The 22,323-nt window shown below is 34.3% G+C and overlaps 1 protein-coding gene across 1 annotated transcript; it reads left to right on the top strand.

Moving 5' to 3' along the window:
• The first annotated feature begins 12,005 nt into the window (after window positions 1-12,005).
• Window positions 12,006-21,358, top strand: LOC136235359 (pollen receptor-like kinase 2). Its single transcript, XM_066024990.1, has 4 exons — window positions 12,006-12,509; window positions 13,790-14,023; window positions 16,788-17,459; window positions 20,649-21,358. Exons 1-4 carry the CDS (start codon window positions 12,026-12,028, stop codon window positions 21,356-21,358), a joined length of 2,100 nt encoding a protein of 699 aa, XP_065881062.1. The 5' UTR covers window positions 12,006-12,025.
• Window positions 21,359-22,323: the final 965 nt, after the last annotated feature.

The following is a 22,323-nucleotide window of genomic DNA, read 5'->3' as shown; positions in this document are numbered from 1 at the left end:
CTTGAACATGAGCCAAAACACTACCAGGTTTTCTGCTTAAAGCATCTGCTACCACATTTGCTTTTTCCAGGATGATACTCTATTATGCAATCATAATCCTTTAACAATTCCAACCATCTTCGTTGTCTCATATTTAAATCTTTTTGACTCATCAAATATTTCAAACTTTTGTGATCAGTAAAAATTTGAAATGTTTCTTCATACAAATAATGTCGCCAAATCTTCAAAGCAAACACCACATCAGCAAGTTCTAAATCATACACTGGATAAGATAATTCATATGGTTTTAATTGTCTCGATGCATATGCAATTACCTTACCATGTTGCATTAGAACACACCCTAAACCTTGATGAGATGCATCACTATATACCACAAATCCTCTCGTTCCAGAAGGAATCGTCAAAATTGGAGCAGAAGTCAATCGTCTTTTTAACTCCTCAAAAGTTTTCTGACAAGCGTCTGTCCACTGAAATAAAATGTTCTTTCATAATAGTTTAGTCAATGGAGCAGCAATAAGAGAAAACTCATCAACAAAACGTCTATAGTATCCAGCTTACCCTAGAAAACTTCTTACTTCTGCTACAGACTTTGGTGCTTCCCAATTAACTACTACTTCAATCTTCTTAGGATCTACCTGTATACCCTGACCTGAAATCACATGTCCCAGAAATAAAACATGATCCATCCAGAATTCACATTTGTTAAACTTTGCATACAACTGCTTTTCCCTCAATATCTGCAACACAATTTTTAAGTGATGTTCGTGCTCCTCTTTGCTCTTTGAATACACAAGTATGTCATCAATGAAAATAATAACAAACTTATCAAAGTACTTTTGAAATACCTTATTCATTAATGCTATAAAAGCTGCTGGTGCATTTGTCAAACCAAACGGCATCACAAGAAATTCATAATGCCCATATCGAGTTCGGAAAGCTGTCTTTGGAACACCTGGTTCTGAAATTTTGAGTTGATGATACCCCGATCTCAAGTCAATTTTTGAGAATACATGTGCTCCCTGCAACTGATCAAATAACTCATCTATTCGAGGTAAAGGATATTTATTCTTCACGGTGACCCGATTCAACTGTCTATAGTCAATACATAATCACATTGTGCCATCTTTTTTCTTGACAAACAAAACTGGAGCACCCAACGGGGACACACTAGGTCGGATAAACCCCTTATCAAGTAGTTCTTGTAATTGTGTTTTCAACTCCTTTAGTTCAATTGGCACCATTCTATAAGGTGAGATAGAAATTGGTGCAGTTCCTGGAATCAAATCAATTATAAACTCTGCTTCTCGACTAGGAGGTATACCCGGCAAGTTTGAAGGAAATACATCTGGAAATTCATTTACCATGGGAATATTCTCAAGTGATACATCTGTAGATTTGGTATCAATAACATGCGCTAAATATGCTTGACATCCACCCTTCATTAAACGAAAAGCACTGATAGCAGAGATTAAAAAAGTTGGTACAAGTTGACGGTCCCCTTGAAAGATGACTTTTGGTTGATCCGGTGGCTAAAAAATAACCTCTTTAGTGAAACATTTAACAGTTGCATGATGCCTTGTCAACCAATCCATACCCAGTATCACATCAAATTCTCTAATATTCAGGAATATCAAGTCTGCACTCAATTCTGCTGAGCCAATTTGAATCAAACAATTCTGATACACCTGATTTACCATCACAAACTCTCCTAACGGAGTCCCCACATTTAAATCAAACCCTAAGGATTCACAATCTATATGCAAATGTGATGCCAAATTTGATGATATAAATGAATGAGAGGATCCAGAATCAATTAATGCATAAGCTTCTAGATTGCAAATCGAAAGTTTACCTGTCACAACTTGTGGTGCAACAATGGCTTCCTGTCTATTGAAAGCAAATGCCCGAACTTGAGTTTGTGGTCTAGAACTCTGAGCTTCATATCTACCAATGCCTCCAGCAGTACTCATTGTTGCTCCTCTACCTCTACCTCTACCTCTACCTGCTGGCATAATAACCCACTCGCCCTTATATTCTGTACTGTAGCCTTTGAACCTTCTCTACCAGATACTCCCTTTTTTGGACAATCATATAGTAAATGATCTAAGGAACCATAATAGAAACATCCCCCAGTCAATTTCCTACATTCTCCCTCATGATATCTTCCACATATATTACAATTTGATTTCAATACTAAGCTTTGCCTTTGACTCTATCTTGAATAAGATGGAGCACTCATTCTCCCCCTCTATTAGCAAAATATCCACTTCTAGCTTTTGACTGTGAGGGAGTTGAATTAGCGTGACGTTTGACAAACTTGTTACTCTGCTCAGCACTAGAATGATTATAACCCCCTTTTGTTTGGAAATCAATTCTTTCTTTTTCCAACCTTTCACCTCTAATAGTTGCAGCTTTTAGTTTTTGATAGGTTTCAAGATCAGAAGCTGTAATTTTACTTCGAATTTCATATTTCAAACCTTCCTCAAACTTCTTACATTTGTCTTTTTTTGTAGCCACCAAGGAAGGAACATAAGCTGACAGTTGATTAAATTTGACTTCATATTCAGCCACTGTCATTCTTTCCTGTTTCAAATTCATAAATTCCCTCCTTTTGTCATCTACATACACCTCTGGTATATAATTATTATGAAACTCACGAACAAAGTCATCCCATGTCAACATAGGGGGCTGAACTGTGCTATTAGGAATAGTTTCCCACCAATCATATGCATTTCCCTGGAGTAGAAATACACCATAATCAAACTTTTCTTCAGGAGTGCACTTCATCAAATTGAAAACCCTTTCCAATCTCTTCAACCATCTCTCTGCTTGTGTAGGATCTGTGGTACTAATAAATTCTCCAGCACCCTGCTTTTTTAGTTTATCGAACCGCCTTTCTCTTGGAACCACTGGTTCTTGGATCTGCCTATGAGGAGGAGCTTGATAGTTTACATTTGATGCATGAGAATGTGCAGGTGATGCTATTGGGTTATTAACTGGTGCTCCTACAGAAGGTGGTCTGACTGGTTCCTCTCCCCTCATTTCATTTTCATTTCTATTATGTTCTCCAACTTCTTCTGACCTATATGATTATAATATCATATTATAAACAACTGATATGCATGTTATGCAATGTATGCTTATGTATGTCCCTAGGGTCATATTCCTGCTCTGATACCAATAAATGTAACACCCTATACATAGATTTTTTTAAACTGAGACTATTCAGTAGACAAAAGCATTTATGAATAACTTATAATCGTAGTAATATTAAACATATATACGTTAATATATACATATGTATTTATACACAAAGTTTACAAACTTATTTAGTCCAAAAGTTTACTTATACTACATGCTTGTGAGGAGAGGAGAGAGAGTGAGATGGAACCCAGCAGACCGACCTTTCATCCATAAAATCTACAAGTCTTTAAATGTCTAAAGTCCCAGTCTAACCTTCACTTCAACTAGCTGGAAAATTTAGCGATTTATATGAGTCCCAACTCAGTGAATATAAACAATCAATGAATTACCAAACACACACAATCACGCGAACAAGTCTCACACCCAAGTCATACAAATGCAAATGAATGAACCGTTTTATTAATGTTGTGACATCACTACTAGCATTATTATTATTATTACTATTATTATTATTTATCATATTCGATCTGAAATTGTATATAAAGTATTATTTAATTTATATATTTAACAAATTACACTTTACTCCTTATACTTTTAAGGTTATTCAATTTAGTCCATATACTTTAAGACACACTTAAACATCTATTTCATATATTTTTACTTATCCTAATATTATTATTCTAATGTCCCTAATAATGTCATGTAATGCATATGTCTATATGAAATGAAATGCACAAAATTGAGATGTTACAATATCTCAGCATAAGTAATTAAATAATTACAATCTAGAAGTATATCAGAGAAGTTTAAATCCGACTCTTCATGATAGAGTAATAGTATGTTTTTAGCACAACGGCGATGATAAGCCCAAAATATACCTAAATTAGCATGCATAAATATATTCAATTTCATGTAAAAAATATATTAACTATATTATTTTGTTAAGATTTTACGTTGGTATTTGTTACTATTGTGCAAGGTGTTAATTATTTGGAAAAATCCAAATAGGAGCAAAAATGGAGCAAAAACGAGTAAGAAATAATGTTTTCAGTAAAAGACGCGTACGAGATTCAGAAGTCGCGTCAGAGATTTTCAGTACATAATAAGGAAGAGACTAAAAGTCTCTGTTGCGACCGAGATTGTCAATATCTCGATCGCGACATGCTAAAAGGCAGCCCAACAATGCAAGATTTCTTCCATTCCTCTTTGTTCCCTATGTTGCGGCAGAGATTTTAAGAATCTCTACAGAGACAACAATTCTATTCAACACATTTTACATGTCTTTTCACCAAACGGACACGTCTCTTCAACACACCTCTTGAATATTATAAAGGGTAAATTAAAAAAAAAACCTCTGTGGTTTCATGGATTTCAAAAAAAAACCATGTGGTTTGTTTTTACAAAAAAAAAGGAGCGTGTTATACGATGTTACACGAATTAAGGAAAATGACTTAACACCGTTAAATGTGATGACGTGGCAAAGGGTATTATGGAAAAAACCAATTTTTTTTTTTATTTTTTATCCAGAATTCTCTCTCTCTCCCTTCTCTCTCCTTCTTCTTCCATGGTTCTTCTTCTTCTTCATTTTTTCTTCATCTTCTTCTTCCTCCTCTCTTCTTTTCTTCTTCTTCTTCTTCTTCTTCTTCTTCTTCTTCTTCTTCTTCTTCTTCTTCTTCTTCCTCCTTTCTTTTCTTCTTACTCTCTCTTTTGTTCTTCTTTTGTTCTTCTATTTTTTTAATTTCCAGAATTCTGGAGAACGTCTGAAATCCAGATGTTCATCACGTCTGGATTTCAGACGTTCTGAAATTTCCAGAATTCTGAAAATTTCAGAATTTAAAAAAAATAGGAGAAGAGGAAGAGGAAGAAGAAGAAGAGAAGAGAGAGAGGAAGAAGAAGAAGAAGAAGAGAGGAGAGGAGGAAGAAGAAGAGAAGAGAGAGAGAGAGAGAGGAAGAGGAAGAAGAAGAAGAAGAAGAAGAAGAATGTCCCATTTTGGGATCTTTTTTTTTTTTATTTTAAATTTTCTTTTTGTTATTTTATTATTTTATTTTTTTTATTTTAATTCGGACAATTTTACCCTTTGCCATGTCATCACATTTAACGGTGTTAAGTCATTTTCCTTAATTCCTGTAACGGTGTATAACACGCTATTTTTTTTTTGTAAAAACAAACAACATGGTTTTTTTTTTTGAAATCTATGAAACCACATAGGTTTTCATTTTGGAATTTACCCTATTATAAATAGATGAAGAAATTCAGAATTCATGTTGGTTGTTCTAGTTCATAATTTTGTTACACAAACTTGGTATAAAGTTACAAGTTGTGCAAATAGTTAGAGATACAATGTATAGATTCTATAGTTTTCATTAGAGTTTACTCAAGATGAGCTTACACTCTGTAGAGACCGACCAGTTTCTATTCCGAGGATTCAGCGAGAAGAACCAGTGTAAGACGTGCCCAGGGTCTGACAAGCCTACGAAGTTGAGGAAATGATTGACAACCCGGAACTCAATTAGTTAAATGCCATCCAAGCTACTTCCCTGTTAACTTGTGACGATTCATAACAAATTAATGAATTATCTTTTCAATGCAATCCATTTTTACTGTTGTTATTTTAAGTCTGATCTAGCGATATTCTTAAAGTAATTTATTTGGTGTTTTCATAAAAACCTTTTTACACAAATCTTATTTCCATGAAAACTTTGTTGTACACTTAAGCAAATTAGGATTTATATTTGGTTATTTGCGAGAACTCGATTGATCAAATATAAAACACCAAATTTGATTAAGGTTTTCAGTCTTAGGCCGATCAAGGAAAGACTGTCTGCAGTTCAAAGCCTATTAAATTAAATAAATCGATGAATTATTACATCTTAATAATCAGATCAAAGTTATAAGTTGTTTTCTTTCTTAGTATAAATAAGCCTTGAATTCTACTTTAATCTAAACATAATTTCTATAAATTGCAATCTAAACTATTGGCAAAATTAGAATCAGAATCCAAACCATTTAAACCATTAACAATTTTCTATAAACCTCGAGAAAACGAATTTAATCAAAACAATAATTTGTAATCAAATTATACAAATTATCAGACGTTCTCTGTGGGATCAATATCTTTTTATTACTACAAACGAAATCGTGCACTTGCGGAATTCGCCCAACAGGCGAGAAACACACACCACCCAGAATCGATTTCATAGTCTTAGTCTTTAGGAATGAATTAATGATCTTTCTATAACACCCTGATCCAATACCATGTAGATATTGTCCGCTTTGGCCCAATTCCAACACATTGGACCTCACGGCTTTAAAACGCGTCTGCATGTATTGGATTCACATCTTACTAATAAGCCCCAATCACTCACTCTCCATTTCCGATGTGGGATTCAGTTTATTCCTATCCCCATCGCCATCCCTTAGGGCCGCTCATTGCTCATGCCTTCTTACCCCGGCACCACCCACTCCGGACCGGGTCGTTACAGGTCCACCAGCTTCCGCCTGGTTCATCCCCGAACCACACATCGTACGTGGAGAGTCGGCTCAGATACCAATTGTAACACCCTGATCCAATACTATGTAGATATTGTCCGCTTTGGCCCAATTCCAACACATTGGGCCTCACGGCTTTAAAGTGCGTCTGCATGTATTGGATTCACATCTTACTAATAAGCCCCAATCACTCCCTCTCCATTTCCGATGTGGGATTCAGTTTATTCCTATCCCCATCGCCATCCCTTAGGGTCGCTCCTTGCTCAGGCCTTCTTACCCCGACGCCACCCACTCCGGACCGAGTCGTTACACTTTCAATTAGCCAGATCTATGTGATGATAGATAAAACTCTTCTACTTTTTCATGAAGTAAAACATGATAACACTCATATAAAGAGACAAATAACAACCACCCATATAGGGAGACATACCACAACCACCATAAAGAGAGACATGTGACAACCACCCATAAAGGGAGACATACCATAACCACTCATAAAGGGAGAAAGAACAAACAACTACAAATAAAGAAAAAAACTAAAAAATCTATCATAATAGATCAATAACAAATTTTGTTCAATAAAGAAAAAGCAAAACAAAGCAAATAAGAAGCTTATCTTTCGACTAAAAGCCGGAAGAAAACCTAAAAACATGGATAAAAAAGACGAAGCTAGGTTTTAATAGATGGAGTTTTGCTTTCCTTCTTTACACTTTTTTTAAGAAAAGATGAAATTTATTGATGACTTCTCAAAACTGATACAAAAAAGTGAGAATCCCAATCTTCATAATTTGATATAGAATCATTTACCCTAGCTAAAGTATGAGCTACTAGATTCGTAATTCTCTTTATGAATTTCTCTTATAAGGGGTTTACAATCATAAACAATAAGGCCTAACATATAATTCACATTATCTTGATCGTTGATAGTATTGAATAAAAGTTGAGAATCCATTGACATAGTGTCATTTTGAAAGCCATTATCTTTCAACCAGCTCAAAGCTTCCTAAACACCGGGGCGCTTAATGATAAGCACGTCAGACCTAAAAGGCAAACTACCATTTCGAGCGTGAATAAAAACCAACATAATCTCTTAACACAAAACCATAACTAACTCATTGAGAAAGTGGAAAAAGAGTTGTGTCAATGTAATATCATGGCCCAATATCATATAGATATTGTCCGCTTTGGCCCAAATCCAACACTGTGGCCCTCACGGTTTTAAAACGTGTCTGCATGTATTGGATTCCCACCTTAATAATAAGCCTCAATCACTCTCTCTATTTCTGATGTGGGATTCAGTTCATTCCTACTCCCATTGCCATCCCTTAGGGTCGCTCCTTGCTCAAGTCTTCAACTCCTATGCCACTAACTCTGGACCGGGCCATTATAGGCTCATGAGCTTCCGCCTGGTTTGTCCTTGAACCACATCATACGTGGAGAGTCGATTCTGATACCAAATGACTCAATACCATGTAGATATTATCTGCTTTGCCCCAAATCCAGCATCTTAAGCCTCTCTCTATTTCCTTGTTGACCGAAATGACACGTGACTGTCACCTAGATGATATGTGTTTGCCACCTAGGTGGCAGTCACATGTCATTTCAGTCAACTAGGTGGCAGATACGTGTCGTTTCAGTCAGCGGTGAAAGTTGACTAGTGCTGACGTGAAAGTCATGTCATATTTCCAGTGCCCTTTTGCTCGTGAAGTCGCAAGAATGACTTAATTGAGACGAAATTCAAAGTTAAATGATTTATTTTATTGAAATAAATTTAAATTAAGTAACTATTTTAAAACAATCATGAAAATTCAGTGACAAACGATGCATTTAACCGATAAAATGAAGAAAACATATTGTTACAAACAACATATTATTTTTCTCTGTGTAAAATTCAAAGGCAACCCTAAAATCTCTCTTGACAAAGACTTTGTCAATATTATCTTTTCTTTAGCACAATTTTCTCTGTTGTCTCCTCTCTCTTTCACACACACATTTTTTCTCTCTTCTTTCTCTCTCTTCTATTCTTTCAATCAAACAAACACAAAGCTTCTTCAAACTTCAATCCATGCTCTTCAAATTATTTAGTTACTTTATGATTCAGTTTCAAGCTCAGCAAAATATTGTTGTGCTAGTAAGAAAACAACACATTAATTGAGGAAAACTATCTTAATATTATATAGAGTTGGGGGAATATATCAATTTGACTTTGTTTCCCCCCATAAATTTATGAAGAAAATATATTGTTACAAACAAAATGGGTTAATGCATTATTGGTGACTGAACTTTTTATCTCAATATGGTCACCCAACTTCAATTTATCTCAATAAAATAATTTAATTTTGAATTTTCTTTCACACGATGTCAAGAGCAAAAAGACACTGAAAAATATGACGTGACTTCTACATCAGTACTAGTCAACTTTTACCATTGACCGAAACGATATATATCTGCTACCTAGCATACCAAAACGACAATTAGCTGCCACCTAAGTGGCAGACACATGTCAACTAGGTGGTGGCAGCCACATGTCGTTTCGGTCAGCGGAGAAAATTAACTAGTGCTGACGTGGAAGTCATGTCACGGTTGATCACTGAACTTCATGGTTGTTTTAAAATGATAAGTCAATTTCAATATTTTTTAATAAAATCATTCAACTTAGAATTTTATCTCAGTAAAGTCACTCTCATGACTTCAAAAGCAAAATGACATCGGAAATATAATGTGGCTTCCACATCAGCACTAGTTAACTTTCACCGCTGGCCAAAACGAACGTGGCTACCACCTAGCTGATATGTGTCTGTCAGGTGGCAACTACATATCGTTTCGGTCAGCTAGGTGACAGATACGTGTCGTTTCGATCAATAGTGAAAGTTGACTAGTGCTGACGTGGAAGTCATATCATTTTCTGGTGAAAATTAAATGCACAGTTGGTCACTGAACTTTCATTATTATTTCAAAAAATTTACTCAACTTCAATTTGTCTCAATGAAATTATTCAACTACAAATTTTGTCTCAATAAAGTTACTCTGTCGACTTCAAGAGCAAAAAGACACCGAAAATATGACAAGACTTCTAGGTCAGCACTAGTCAACTTTGGTCGAAACGACACGTGACTGTTACCTAGCTAATATGTGTCTGCCACCTAGGTGACAGCCACATGTCGTTTAGTCAGCTAGGTGGTATATACGTGTCGTTTTGATCAACGGTAAAAATTGATTAGTGCTGACGTGAAAGTCATGTCATTTTTTTTGGTATCTTTTTATTCTTGAAGTCATCAGAGTAGTTTAATAAGACGAATTTTAAAGTTGAATAATTTTATTGAACAAGTTAAAATTGATTGATGATTTTAGACAACTATATGTAAAAGTGGAATGAACAACAATGCATTTAACCTATAGAGAACAAAACATATTGTTACAAACAACATTAATGTGTATATATATATATATATACATAACTTATTTTTCTTTGGGTAAAATTCAAAGGCAACCCTAAAATCTCTCTTGACAAAGACTTTGTCAATATCATCCTTTATTTAGCATAAATTCTTGAGTTGTCTCCCCCCTCTCTCTCTCTCTTTCTTTCTCTCTCTTTCACACACACTTTCTCTCTCTTCTTTCTCTCCCTTCTGTTCTTTCAAACAAACAAACATAAAAAGCTTCTTCAAATATGATCAACCCATGTTCTTCAAATTATTTAGTTACTTTATGATTCAATTTCAAGCTTAGCAAAATATTGTTGTGCTAGTAAGAAAACAACACATTAATTGAGGAAACTGTCTTAATTTATATATAGAGTTGGAAATGCATCAACTTGACTTTGTTTTCCCCATGAAATGAAGAAATATATTGTTACAAACAAAATGGGTTAATGCTTTATTCCTCACTGAACTTTTTTTTTTCTCAAAATGGCCACTCAACTTTAATTTATCACAATAAAATTATTCAACTTTAAATTTTGTCTTCAAAAAAAGTTACTCTCACAACTTCAAAAGCAAAAAAATGACACAGAAAATATGACGTGACTTCCATTTCAGCACTAGTTAACTTTCACCGCTGGCCAAAACGACAAGTGGCTGCCAGCTAACTGATATTTGTCTACCACCCAAGTGGCAGCTACATGTCGTTTCGGTCAGCTAGGTGACAAATACGTGTCGTTTCGGTCAGCAGTGAAAGTTGACTAGTGCTGACGTGAAAGTCATATAATTTTTCCGGTGAAAGTTAAATACACCGTTGGTCACTGAACTTTCATGATTATTTCAAATTTTTTACTTAACTTTAATTTGTCTCGATGAAATCATTCAATTATGAAGTTCGTCTCAATAAAGTCACTCTAACGACTTCAAGAGTAAAATGACACTGGAAATATGATGTGACTTCCACGTCAGCACTAGTTAACTTTCATCGCTGGTCGAAACGACACATGACTGCCACCTAGCTGATATGTGTCTGCCACCCAGGTGGCAACTATATATCGTTTCGGTCAGCTAGGTGACATATACGTGTCGTTTCAATCAGCGGTGAAAGTTGACTAGTGCTGACGTGGAAGCCATATCATTTTTCCAGTGAAAGTTAAATGCACCGTTGATCACTAAACTTTCATGATTATTTCAAAAAAATTACTCAACTTCAATTTATCTTAATGAAACCATTCAACTATGAATTTTGTCTCAATAAAGTTACTTTGTCGACTTCAAAAGTAAAAAGACACCGAAAATATGACAAGACTTCCACGTCAGCACTAGTAACTTTCACTACTGGCTGAAACGACACGTGACTATTACCTAGCTAATATGTATCTGCCACCTAGGTGGCAGCCACATGTCGTTTGGTCAGCTAAGTGGCATATACGTGTCGTTTTGATTAGCGGTGAAAGTTGACTAGCGCTGACGTGGAAGTCATGTCATATTTCCAGTGTCTTTTTGCTCTTAAAGTCGTGATAGTGATTTTATTGAAACAAAATTTAAAGGTAAATAGTTTTATTGAGAGAAATTGAAGGTTGAATATCATTTTGAAACAACCATCAAAAAGTTGGATAACCAACAATGCATTTAACACATAAAATGAAAGAAAAAATATTGTTACAAACAACATTAATATATACATATATACACCTAACATATCTTTCTTTCTGTAAAATTCAAAGGCAACCCTAAAATCTCTCTTAACAAAGACTTTGTCAATATCATCCTTTCTTTAGCACAATTTTCTCTGTTGTTTCCTCTCTCTCTCTCTCTTTCACACACACTTTCTCTCTCTTCTTTCTCTCTCTAACAAACAAACAAACAAAAACCTTTCTTCAAACTTCAACCCATGTTCTTCTCCTCCTCCTCCACCCCCAAATCTATTTCAAAAGCAATCATAATATAGTCTCTGCCATTGTTGCTCCTCATGCCTGTAAAGGGCGGGCAAGCCGCCCTACCCTTTATTAACAGGAGCACTTCCATGGCTAAACCTAAATCTAAACCTAAACTCTTCCTTCTGAATATTCTTCTTCTGAACATTATCTTCTATTCTTCTTCTTCTGAATCATCTGACTCTGAAATTCTTCTGAAATTCAGAGATTCTTTATCTGATGCATCTGAATTAGATAATTGGTCGACAACTGATGCACCATGCAATGGGAGTTTGGCGAATTGGAGAGGTGTGATCTGTGTTAATGATCATATTTGGGGTTTGAGACTTGAGAGAATGGGATTAAATGGTGAACTTGATTTTGATGTTTTGGAGGGTATGTCTGATTTGAAATCTCTTAGTGTTATGTATAATAACTTTGAAGGTCCTATGCCTAATGTTAACAAATTGACTAGTTTGAGATCACTCTTCCTTGCCAACAACCATTTTACTGGGGAGATTCCTGAGGATGCTTTTCGAGGTATATACATATATCTATCGTCTACTCATGATATCCATAGTAGGGCGGTAAATGAGCTGAGCCGCTCAACATTTGGCTTATTACGGAGGATTTCTACTCTACATTATCGGAGGTGTAATACATCCGACCAATCAAAAAATGGACGAATGTCATGGTATTAAGAAATAAACATACACACTTGATATTAATTGATTGGACGAGTGTATTGCACCGAGAGTATAGTAGAATTTCTTATAAATATGGTACCTAAATATTAGGGTTGAAAATGAGTCGAGTTGCTCGGTGTTCGGTTCGATAAAATCTAGATTCGTAAACGAGCCGAACTTGAGTACAATTTTGCTCGATTCACAAATGAGTCAAGCTTGAGTATGGTGAAAATTGTCTCGAAAGCTCGCGAACTGGCTTGGCTTGGCTAGGCTATAGGTTCTACTATAATGATGCTTTTCATTGTATATGTAACTCTATAGTTTAAATATGAAGAACTTCTATTATATTATTGGGTGTAATACACCCGACCAATCAAAAGAGAGATGTATATCGGTGCTAAGAAATAAACATATACATGTAATATTATTTGATTGGACATGTGTATAACACTGAGACTATAGTAAAATTTCTCATAAATGTGATACCCAAATATTAGGGTTGTAAATGAGCCGAGTTACTCGGCATCCGGCTTGATAAAAGTTCGACTGTGTTTGGCTTGATTCTTAAACTAATCGAGTGTGGAGAAACTCGGTTTGAAAGCTCGCACGCAGGCTCAATTATTGGTTCGTGAATAAACTCATGAATAAACTTGATTATAATATTCATGAACAGGTTCATGAACGAGCTCGGTCCGATTTTGATTTTTTTCTTAATAGTATTTTTATAAAAGGAATAAAAATTTACGTAATTTTATATGAAACTTTAGTTCTGTGGGTTTCAAATTTACGTAATTTTGTGTTAAAAAAAATTAAAATGAGATTAAAATCCTATCTTCGACTTCCATTCTTCATTCATCAATTTTCACGAGCTTTGCTCGCCAGGTTCCTTAACTATACAGGAACATACTTAACAAACTGTTCATGACAAAACCTCTTGAACAAACAAACAAGCTGCTTGTAAGCAGCTTACGGTTAGATAGTTTTCTTAATGAACCGAGAACAAACCTAAATTTGAGCTTGAACTCATTCATTTTCTCTCGGAATATGGACAGATCAAAGCTCAGCTCGGCTCCGCACAGTTACAACCACATACCCAATATATTGAGCTAATATTATTCTTTTTTTTTTTTTAAGGAATGTGGAAGTTGAGCAAGGTGTTTATGGGACAAAATCAATTTAGTGGTCCAATTCCATCATCATTAGCTTCAATTGGTAAGCTTGTGGGAGTGGGACTTGAGGATAACAAATTTACAGGGAACATACCACACTTTGGTGGAGATTCTTTAGTAAATTTCAATGTCTCAAATAATCACTTGGAAGGAGAAATTCCTCCAACTCTTAGCAAATTGGATTTGACATCCTTTTCTGGTGAGTTCTAATATCTTTATTTATTTATTTTACTAATCTAATATCTTTATTTAAATTAGATAAAGGTTAGGGTGCATATCGGTTCGGTTTACACCGTATACTGAATTGAACCGATTGAATTCGGGTTTTTTTAATACTTTGGTTCGATATCGGTTTTAGTTTTAGATGCATTTAGGTATTCAGTTTGACAAAAAATATATAAAAAAACTACCGTATCGAGTTACACATATTCTATATTATTATTATTATTATTATTATAATTTTACAAGTTTAGTTTTTTTTATTATTCTTGTTGAAATAATAAGTTAATATAGATAATTTTAAAAGTATTTCAAATTTTTTTTTTTGAGGTAAATTTTACGAGAAAATATGGTGATTTTTATTTGTTGTTTTTTATTTTTTAGCTAATTCAGTTTGTTCGGTTTAAAACCAAACCGAATAGTTCGGTTCGGTTATATTTTGGTTTTACATACTATTTGGTCAGTGTAAATTATTTTGGTAATTTTGGTATTCGGTTTTTTAGGTTTGATTTTGAACCGATGCATACCCCTACTCGTGGTACCCATGATTTTGTCATTTGTCCCCTGTAGTATTATTTGGTAATATTTTCCCCCTGAAGTATTTAACCCACTCTGAATGGAAAATTAACCAATTTGTTAATTTTTGACACATGACACAATTTTTTAACACGTAACAATTGTCTTAGTTTTTTTTATAAACTTATTATATGGATAAATAAGGATTTTAATTTTTTTACTTGTTTATTATCATATTAAATCTATATGAAAAAAAATTAAAACAATTTTCATGTGTACAAGTAAAAAATTATTGTATGTGATAAAAATTAACAAATCGGTTAACATTTTATCCAAAATGGGTTAAATATCTAAAATGGTGCAATTTTATCCTTAACATTGACAATCAATAACAATTTTACCCCATAACATTAGCAAGTTAGGTCAATATAAGTCATCATTAAAAAAACATATATATTTTGTTCTTGTATTTTGCATAAGTTGTATATTAGTTGGTTCTATATTTTTTTTTTACGTTTTTGTAATTTCAGAATAGAATTGGAGTTTAATATTTTTAAATTCGACAAAATATTTGATTTGTTTTTATCAAACTCGTACAAAACATAGTATAGTTTTTAAAAATTTTTTCATATGTTTTTTTTATTGAAAGCTGTGGACAGAAAGACAACCAACAGACATATGTATACATATGTTTATGATCTGTTACTAATGAATGATAAAATGACATACATATACAATGGAGATGACAAGATTCACGACTGAGGAAAAACAGTTTGATGAATTATTTCTCAAATTGACTCAATTTGTGAATGTTAAGGGTAAAATTATTATGGATTTGCCAACATTAAAATGTTAAGCGTAAAATTACTATTGAATGTTAAAATTATCCTTTTTAAGAAAGTTCATATAGTAAATAAAATGTTTTCAAAATCTATTGATCCACTGAACTTAACTAAAATGTACGTATTTCAACTTGTCCAAAATCTCAAACCTTGCTCCACCATATGAACTTTAGGAGGTCAATACATAGATCACTTTAAACAAGTTCAGAGACTAAATAGAACATTTTCAAAACATACAATTGACTTTTCTAAACAAGTACAGAGAGCTAAGTAAGCATGTACTAGGCGAAAAGTTTTACTGTCGACGGCGACCAATACCGATCCCCCACTCAAATGATGCCACATCAACAATTGGAATGACATGACATCATCTGAGTGGACGACATCAGTACTGGTCTCGTCCTATTCGTATTACACATTTATCCTATTTTAACTAGACCTGTTCATGGGCTGGGCCAAGCTGGACTTGAGCCGGGTCTAAGCGGATTTGTCACATAATTACTTTGTCCAAACCCAACCTAACCTGCACTACATTTACATCGGGCTCAGGCCAGACTGAGCCAAACTAAAAGAACTAATTCCCAAACCCAACTCGGCCTGGCCCAACTAATACCTTTGTATTTTTTAAAAATTAAAAGTAAACTAAAAAATTATACTATAAATATAAATAATAAAATACAATAAACTAAATTTTAGAGGATTATTTCAATAAAAATCAATTAACGCAATCCTAAATAAAAAAAATACTCATTTAATAGTAATAAATAAAACAGTAACAAAAATATGTACATGTTTACCAATTCTAAAAAATATGGTTTGGAAAATTTTATGTCGAAGAAATTTAAATTTTTTATTTTAGAATATAAAGTTTATTAAACTATAAAATTTATTAAATTAAAGTTATTATTAAAATTTCGGGCCGGGCTGGGTTGGACCTGGGTTTTGGGATTAATTCCAGGCCTGGCTGGATTGGGCCTGGGTTTTGAGACAAATCCCAAGCCCAACCTACTCTGTATTCGGGTCTAAGCGGGCTTGGGTCGGGCCGGACCTATTACGAAACATATACGTCCAAACCCAGTCTTTAAATAGCGGGCTGGGCGGGCCAGTGGGCTTTTGAACATGTCTAATTTTAGAGTTCTTATATTAAGCACCCGATCTTCCATGTCATTCGGAGGACTTCCAATTCACATTTGGACACGTGTATTGTGACCCCACGTAATAATTAAAATAGTGTGGCCTCTTATAATATATGTGGGTGGGTCCATATTACACGTGTCAAAATATATATGGAAGGTTCTCCAAATGACATAGAGAACCTACTGCTTCTAATAATTTGCCCTAATTTTAACCTACTAATTCAATGATGATTTAAAATTTCTCATGTAGGCAACAAAGATCTATGTGGACCTCCATTAAGCCCTTGTGAAACAGAAACAGAAACAACAGAAACTGCTACACCTATAACTCCCATCACCAATCCTCCTCCACCAAACAACAACAATCAACCTCCAGAAACAAGAGTTGGTACTCCCTCTCTAGCAAGCATAATTGTGGTGATTATAGTAGCCATAGTAGCCCTCGCCGCCATCATCGCGGCCGGCTTCATCCTCGCGAGTCGTCGGGGACAACGACCACCGATATCCCTCGAAAACCCCCCACCATCAAACATGCATCTCAAAACATGTTTTACAAACCCACAAAATGGTCAAGATTCACCTACAAACAAGAAGCTTGAAGCTCCAAAGTTATCATTTGTTAGAGATGATAGGGAGAGATTTGAATTGCCTGATTTGTTGAAGGCTTCAGCTGAAATCTTGGGAAGTGGTTGCTTTGGATCTTCTTATAAGACAGCTCTTCCAACTGGTCCATCAATGGTGGTTAAGAGATTTAAGCAAATGAATAATGTTGGGAAAGAGGAATTTCATGAACATATGAGAAGGTTAGGGAGATTGAGACATCCTAATGTGTTACCACTTGTTGCTTACTATTATAGGAAGGAAGAGAAGCTTTTGGTTAGTGACTTTGTTCATTATGGGAGCTTATCCATTGTTCTACATGGTATGTTTCTTTCTTATCGTTCTATTATGATAAATTCTATTGTGGACCGGTATCCGTAATGGTTCTTTCACTCAGATGATGTCACGATATCCCAACTACTAATGTGACATCATTTGGAGTTTTTATATTAAGCACTCGGTCTTCCATGTCACTCGGAAGACCCCCAATTCATATTTGGACACGTGTAGTGTGACCCCACGTAATAATTAAAATAGTGGGGTCTCTTATAATATATGTGGGTCCGTATTACACATGTCAAAATATGTATGAGAGGTCCTCCATTTGATATGGAGAACCGGGTGCTTCTAATAATTTGTTCATCATTGTCGGAGATTAATATAAGATATATGATATATGATTGGGCCTTAACTATCAGCTCGAGCTTTTAGTTCAATCGGTTCCATGACATGGTATCAGAGCCGCTAGGACCAAACGGTCGAGGGTTCGAGTCCCGACAACCTCATTAATTTGTGGAATTAAAAACACATGGCGGGGTGGGCCTGTGTTGTGCACGCTGCAAGCCCAAGGGGCATTTGCGTGTGGGGTGTGTCGGATCTTAATATAAGATATATGATATATGATTGAGCCTTAACTATCAGCTCGAGCTTTTAGTTCAATCGGTTCCATGACAATCATTTGAGTGAGAACCACTACTAATCTCGATCCACAATAGAATTTCTCTTTTATTTTGTGTTAATACATATTTAGCTGTCTATACTTGTCCGAAAAAAGTCAATTGACTGTACTTTTAAAAAGTTATATTTGCCCCCTGAAATTGTTTAAAGTGACCAATTTACTCTCTGAAAGGTAGTTATTAGCTCCCTAAACTTTCTTAAAGTGATTTATTGGCACATAAACTTGGTTAAAGTATACACTTTTCAAAATTTTCAAAACCTCTTCTTACTCCGTCATGTGGATTTTAAGGGGGTTAATAGATCACTTTAAACAATTCAGAGGGTAAATTGAATAGTTTAAAAGTATAGGAGGGCATTTGACTCTTTTGGACAAGTACATGGGGCTAGGGGTGTATTTAGCCTTCTATCTTCATTCTTCTACATAACATAACACAACACGCAGTCTAGGTAGTTAACATATTGGAACAGTTTAACCATTCAATCATGGATAAATTACATCAATGGCCACTGAATGTTACTCATTTTTATGGTATGACCATTAAACTTCAAAATGTAATATGAAAGTTACCCAATTTTACACTTTTTAACATTATGACCACTAAACTTCAATCAACACCTCAAAATGAGCGCTGACGATCTCAAAATAAAAAATTCCAAGAATTTATGATATTGTAAGAAACTTCAATTCTTCAAAATTTTCATTTTGAGGTCATTTATGTGTTGTTTGGTTAGGAGAGAGAAAGTGAATTTTTAGAGAGAAAAAAACACAACAAATTATGGCTTTGGAAAATAAAAAAATATGAGTTCATGGTAAATATCATTCTAAACCACTTTAATTCTTGAACGTTTCCATTTTGAGATCGCTAATGGTTATTTTGAGGAATCAGTTAAAATTTATTGGCCATAATGTTAGAAATGTAAAGTTGAGTGACTTTTATGTTACGTTTTGAAGTTTAGTGGCTATACCATGAAAATAAGTAAAGTTCAGTAGTCATGTGTGTAATTTACCCATTCAATCATCATTCAAATTCTAGAGATGAGAACGTAACTATGGTTCAAATATTTGGTACGAGAGCTTTGCCTCCCGAGTGGGGAGAAATTCTACCATACTCTTAGTGCAATACACCCTACCAATGAATTGATGTCATTTGTCCACTTTTATTCTTAACACCAATTATCTCCTAATGAGATGGTATGAACCCCTCTTTTCATTGGTTGAGTGTATTGCACCAGGAGTATAATAGAAAGTCTTTCTGAGACAGATCTTCTCGCCTCGAATCTGGATTAGTTTGAATTGTTGGTTTAGAATATATATTAGATGATTACATATAAAAAAAACTTAGGTCCTGTTTGGTAAATAGTTGTTAGCTGTTAGCTGATTACCTTTTTTGTTAGCTGATTTGACCAGCTGATTGTATAAACTTGTTTGGTAAAACTTAGCTGATTGCTGATAGCTGTTTGTATAAAATGGCAAATAAGGACATGGTAAACCTTTTATTTGAGGTTAAAGGGTAGTAATTAGGGATAAAAATACCATTCAGAAGAGATGGAGCAATAAGCTGATTGAAAAAGCTCATAAAACTAGCTTTTTCAAAATTAGCTTTTTGGACCCAATAAGCTCTTTCAAACATCTCTTTACCAAACGTCACTATTAGAGGTTTGACTAGTCAAAACCTTTAAAGTGACTCAAATCTCTTCACCAAACAGGGCCTTAGGCCTAAATCATCCTATGTTCAATCAAGCATCACATACACACATAGAGGTTCCTTCGACCTGAGTCACGGAGATCTAATTGATCCTCCGACTCTAAGGAGAATAAAAAAATGACAAGACTGAAATTTAACTTTATTATTTTTAGAAAAGTGCATATTTATCCTTATAAAGTGGTAAGAATCTATCCTTCATTTCCAAGCAATGTCAATATACGTATAGAAAATTCGAATGGACTTGTTCTGAGTGTTAATTGACTATAACGTAAGAACTTTCTAAATATCAATTATTTCTAAAATGTCTACTGTATTACTAACTTAATATGCCAATCACACACATAAAAAAACTATCAAACTCTCTAAAATGTTTACTATGTTACTAACACGCTTACAAACAACCTAAAGTAGTGCACTAAACTATTTCACTCTATTGACAAATTTGTTTGCAAGGGTCGATGTAGTAGTAAATTAACTGCCAAACTAACTCGTTCAAATTTTCCATTAGGTATGGATAAAATTAATCTTGCTTGGAAACTTAGAGGTAAACTTTGTACCATTTCATATGTTAGGGGTTAAATCAGTACTTCATAGATCTTATCCTAAAAGAATAGATTTACCTCGGGAATTTTCATCGTTAAAAATATAATTTCCGTCGGTAAATCCATTGTGTTAATAGATTTTGCGACAAATATCCGTCGCTGATGCTAATTTTTTTTGTAATTTATAACTGATTTCTTTCAACTGACTTCCAATTATTGAATTCTGGCCCCGCCACTGCACACGATACATCTAACGAATATATTGGGGATGATGTTTAATTCGTCTTGTTTTCTTTGTTGATTTAGGGCGACAAACCGAGATCCAACGGAAGCTAAATTGGCCAACAAGATTAAACATTATAAAGGGAATAGGCAAAGGACTTGCATACTTATACAAAGAGCTACCAAGCATTATAACAGCACATGGACATCTAAAATCTTCAAATGTTCTTATCACAGACAAGTTTGATCCCATTTTAGCAGATTATGGATTAGTGCCAATTATGAACCAAGAAAATGCACATGAATTCATGGCAGCATATAAATCACCAGAATATATGCAACTAGGAAGGATTACAAGAAAAACAGATGTATGGTGTTTTGGGATTTTAATTATAGAACTTCTAACAACAAAGTATCCTTCAATTTATTTACCAAATGGTAAAGGAAGTAATGAGGAAGATGATTTGCCAAGTTGGGTAAAATCAATACCAGAAAAACAATGGTTTGATCAAGTGATTGATAAGGAAATTGAGGGAGCAAAAAAGAGTGAGAATGAAATTATAAAATTATTGAAAATTGGATTGAGTTGTAGTGAAAAAGATGTGGAAAAAAGATTGGATTTGAAACAAGTTATTGAAAGAATTGATGAAATCAAAGAAAATGATGAACAAGATAAAGAAGAAGATGAAGATGAAGAAGATGAAGATGATTTTAAATCTACATATGCACATAGTGAATATGGAGATAGGAGGTCTTCAAGAGGACAATCAGATGATTTTGTTATGATCTCTTGAATATAATTATTTTTATATTTAATTTGGTAATATTAATGTTGGAGGATTTAAAATTTGGAAGGTGAGTTATGGGAATGTTAATACACACTAATTTAAGATATATTTTTTTTTCATTTTTTGAGTGTAAATTAATTAAATTAGGATGTGGAAATTGGAGATGGAAATGGTTTTTGTTTTATTAATTTATGACATTAAGAATCAATGTTTAGGAGTTAATTCATGCTCTTCTTAATTTATTTATCTCATTCTTTAATATTAATCCAAGTTAATAGTATTAAAATATTAATTCAAACTAATTTAAGATATTTGTTTTTGCATACTAGGATTAATATATGTATTAGATTTGTGTTTATTGGGCTCGAATACGTGTTTTTAAAACTTTTTTTTGGTGAAAAACGGTCTTGAAATCGCATAAAACAATGTATATTTGGGATTTAGGGTTTTCTGATTCGAAATAGTGCGAGTTCTAGTCTCAACCAAGAGTGTATGTGTGCCTCAAATCCTAGTTTGTGTTCATCGTATGGACAAACAGACTTCGCCAATGTGATTAGGGACCCTAAAAACCCTAGATCCAACAAGCTTTTAGAGCCAACAGACGACGGAAAACCATGTGCCGTCTTCGGACTTCACGTGCCTATAATTAGGCATTTGCCACATGTTGTGCATGTGACGCATGCGCCAACCACTCTATGACACGTGGCAATCAGCGGTCAAATCCGTGCGTGCTTGGATCCCACATGCCGAGCGGCGCATGGGCTTCTAGTGGTCGTTTGACCTCCAATTTTTTTCAGACCCCACCTTTCTAATTTTTTTTGGGTGTATTTTGTGCAATTATTGAACATGCAAAATGTTTACTTTTGTTTTTAAAAATATTTTTAAATCATTTTAAATTAATAGAAAATATTTTTAATTGTCCAAAAATTATGATTTTTTTATAAAAAAATGTGATAGAGAAATATAAGATT

This window comes from Euphorbia lathyris, chromosome 7, assembly GCF_963576675.1.
Source record: "Euphorbia lathyris chromosome 7, ddEupLath1.1, whole genome shotgun sequence".
NCBI classification, from domain to species: domain Eukaryota; kingdom Viridiplantae; phylum Streptophyta; class Magnoliopsida; order Malpighiales; family Euphorbiaceae; genus Euphorbia; species Euphorbia lathyris.
Note: the sequence above shows the minus strand (reverse complement) of the source record. Positions and strands in the feature narration are given on the sequence as shown.

Coding starts and splice junctions, on each gene's coding strand:
- LOC136235359 (XM_066024990.1), top strand. CDS start 12,026: ATGCCTGTAAAGGGCGGGCAAGCCGCCCTACCCTTTATTAACAGGAGC. Junction 14,024..16,787: donor GGATTTGACATCCTTTTCTG/GTGAGTTCTAAT, acceptor TTTCTCATGTAG/GCAACAAAGATCTATGTGGA. Junction 17,460..20,648: donor CTTATCCATTGTTCTACATG/GTATGTTTCTTT, acceptor TTGTTGATTTAG/GGCGACAAACCGAGATCCAA.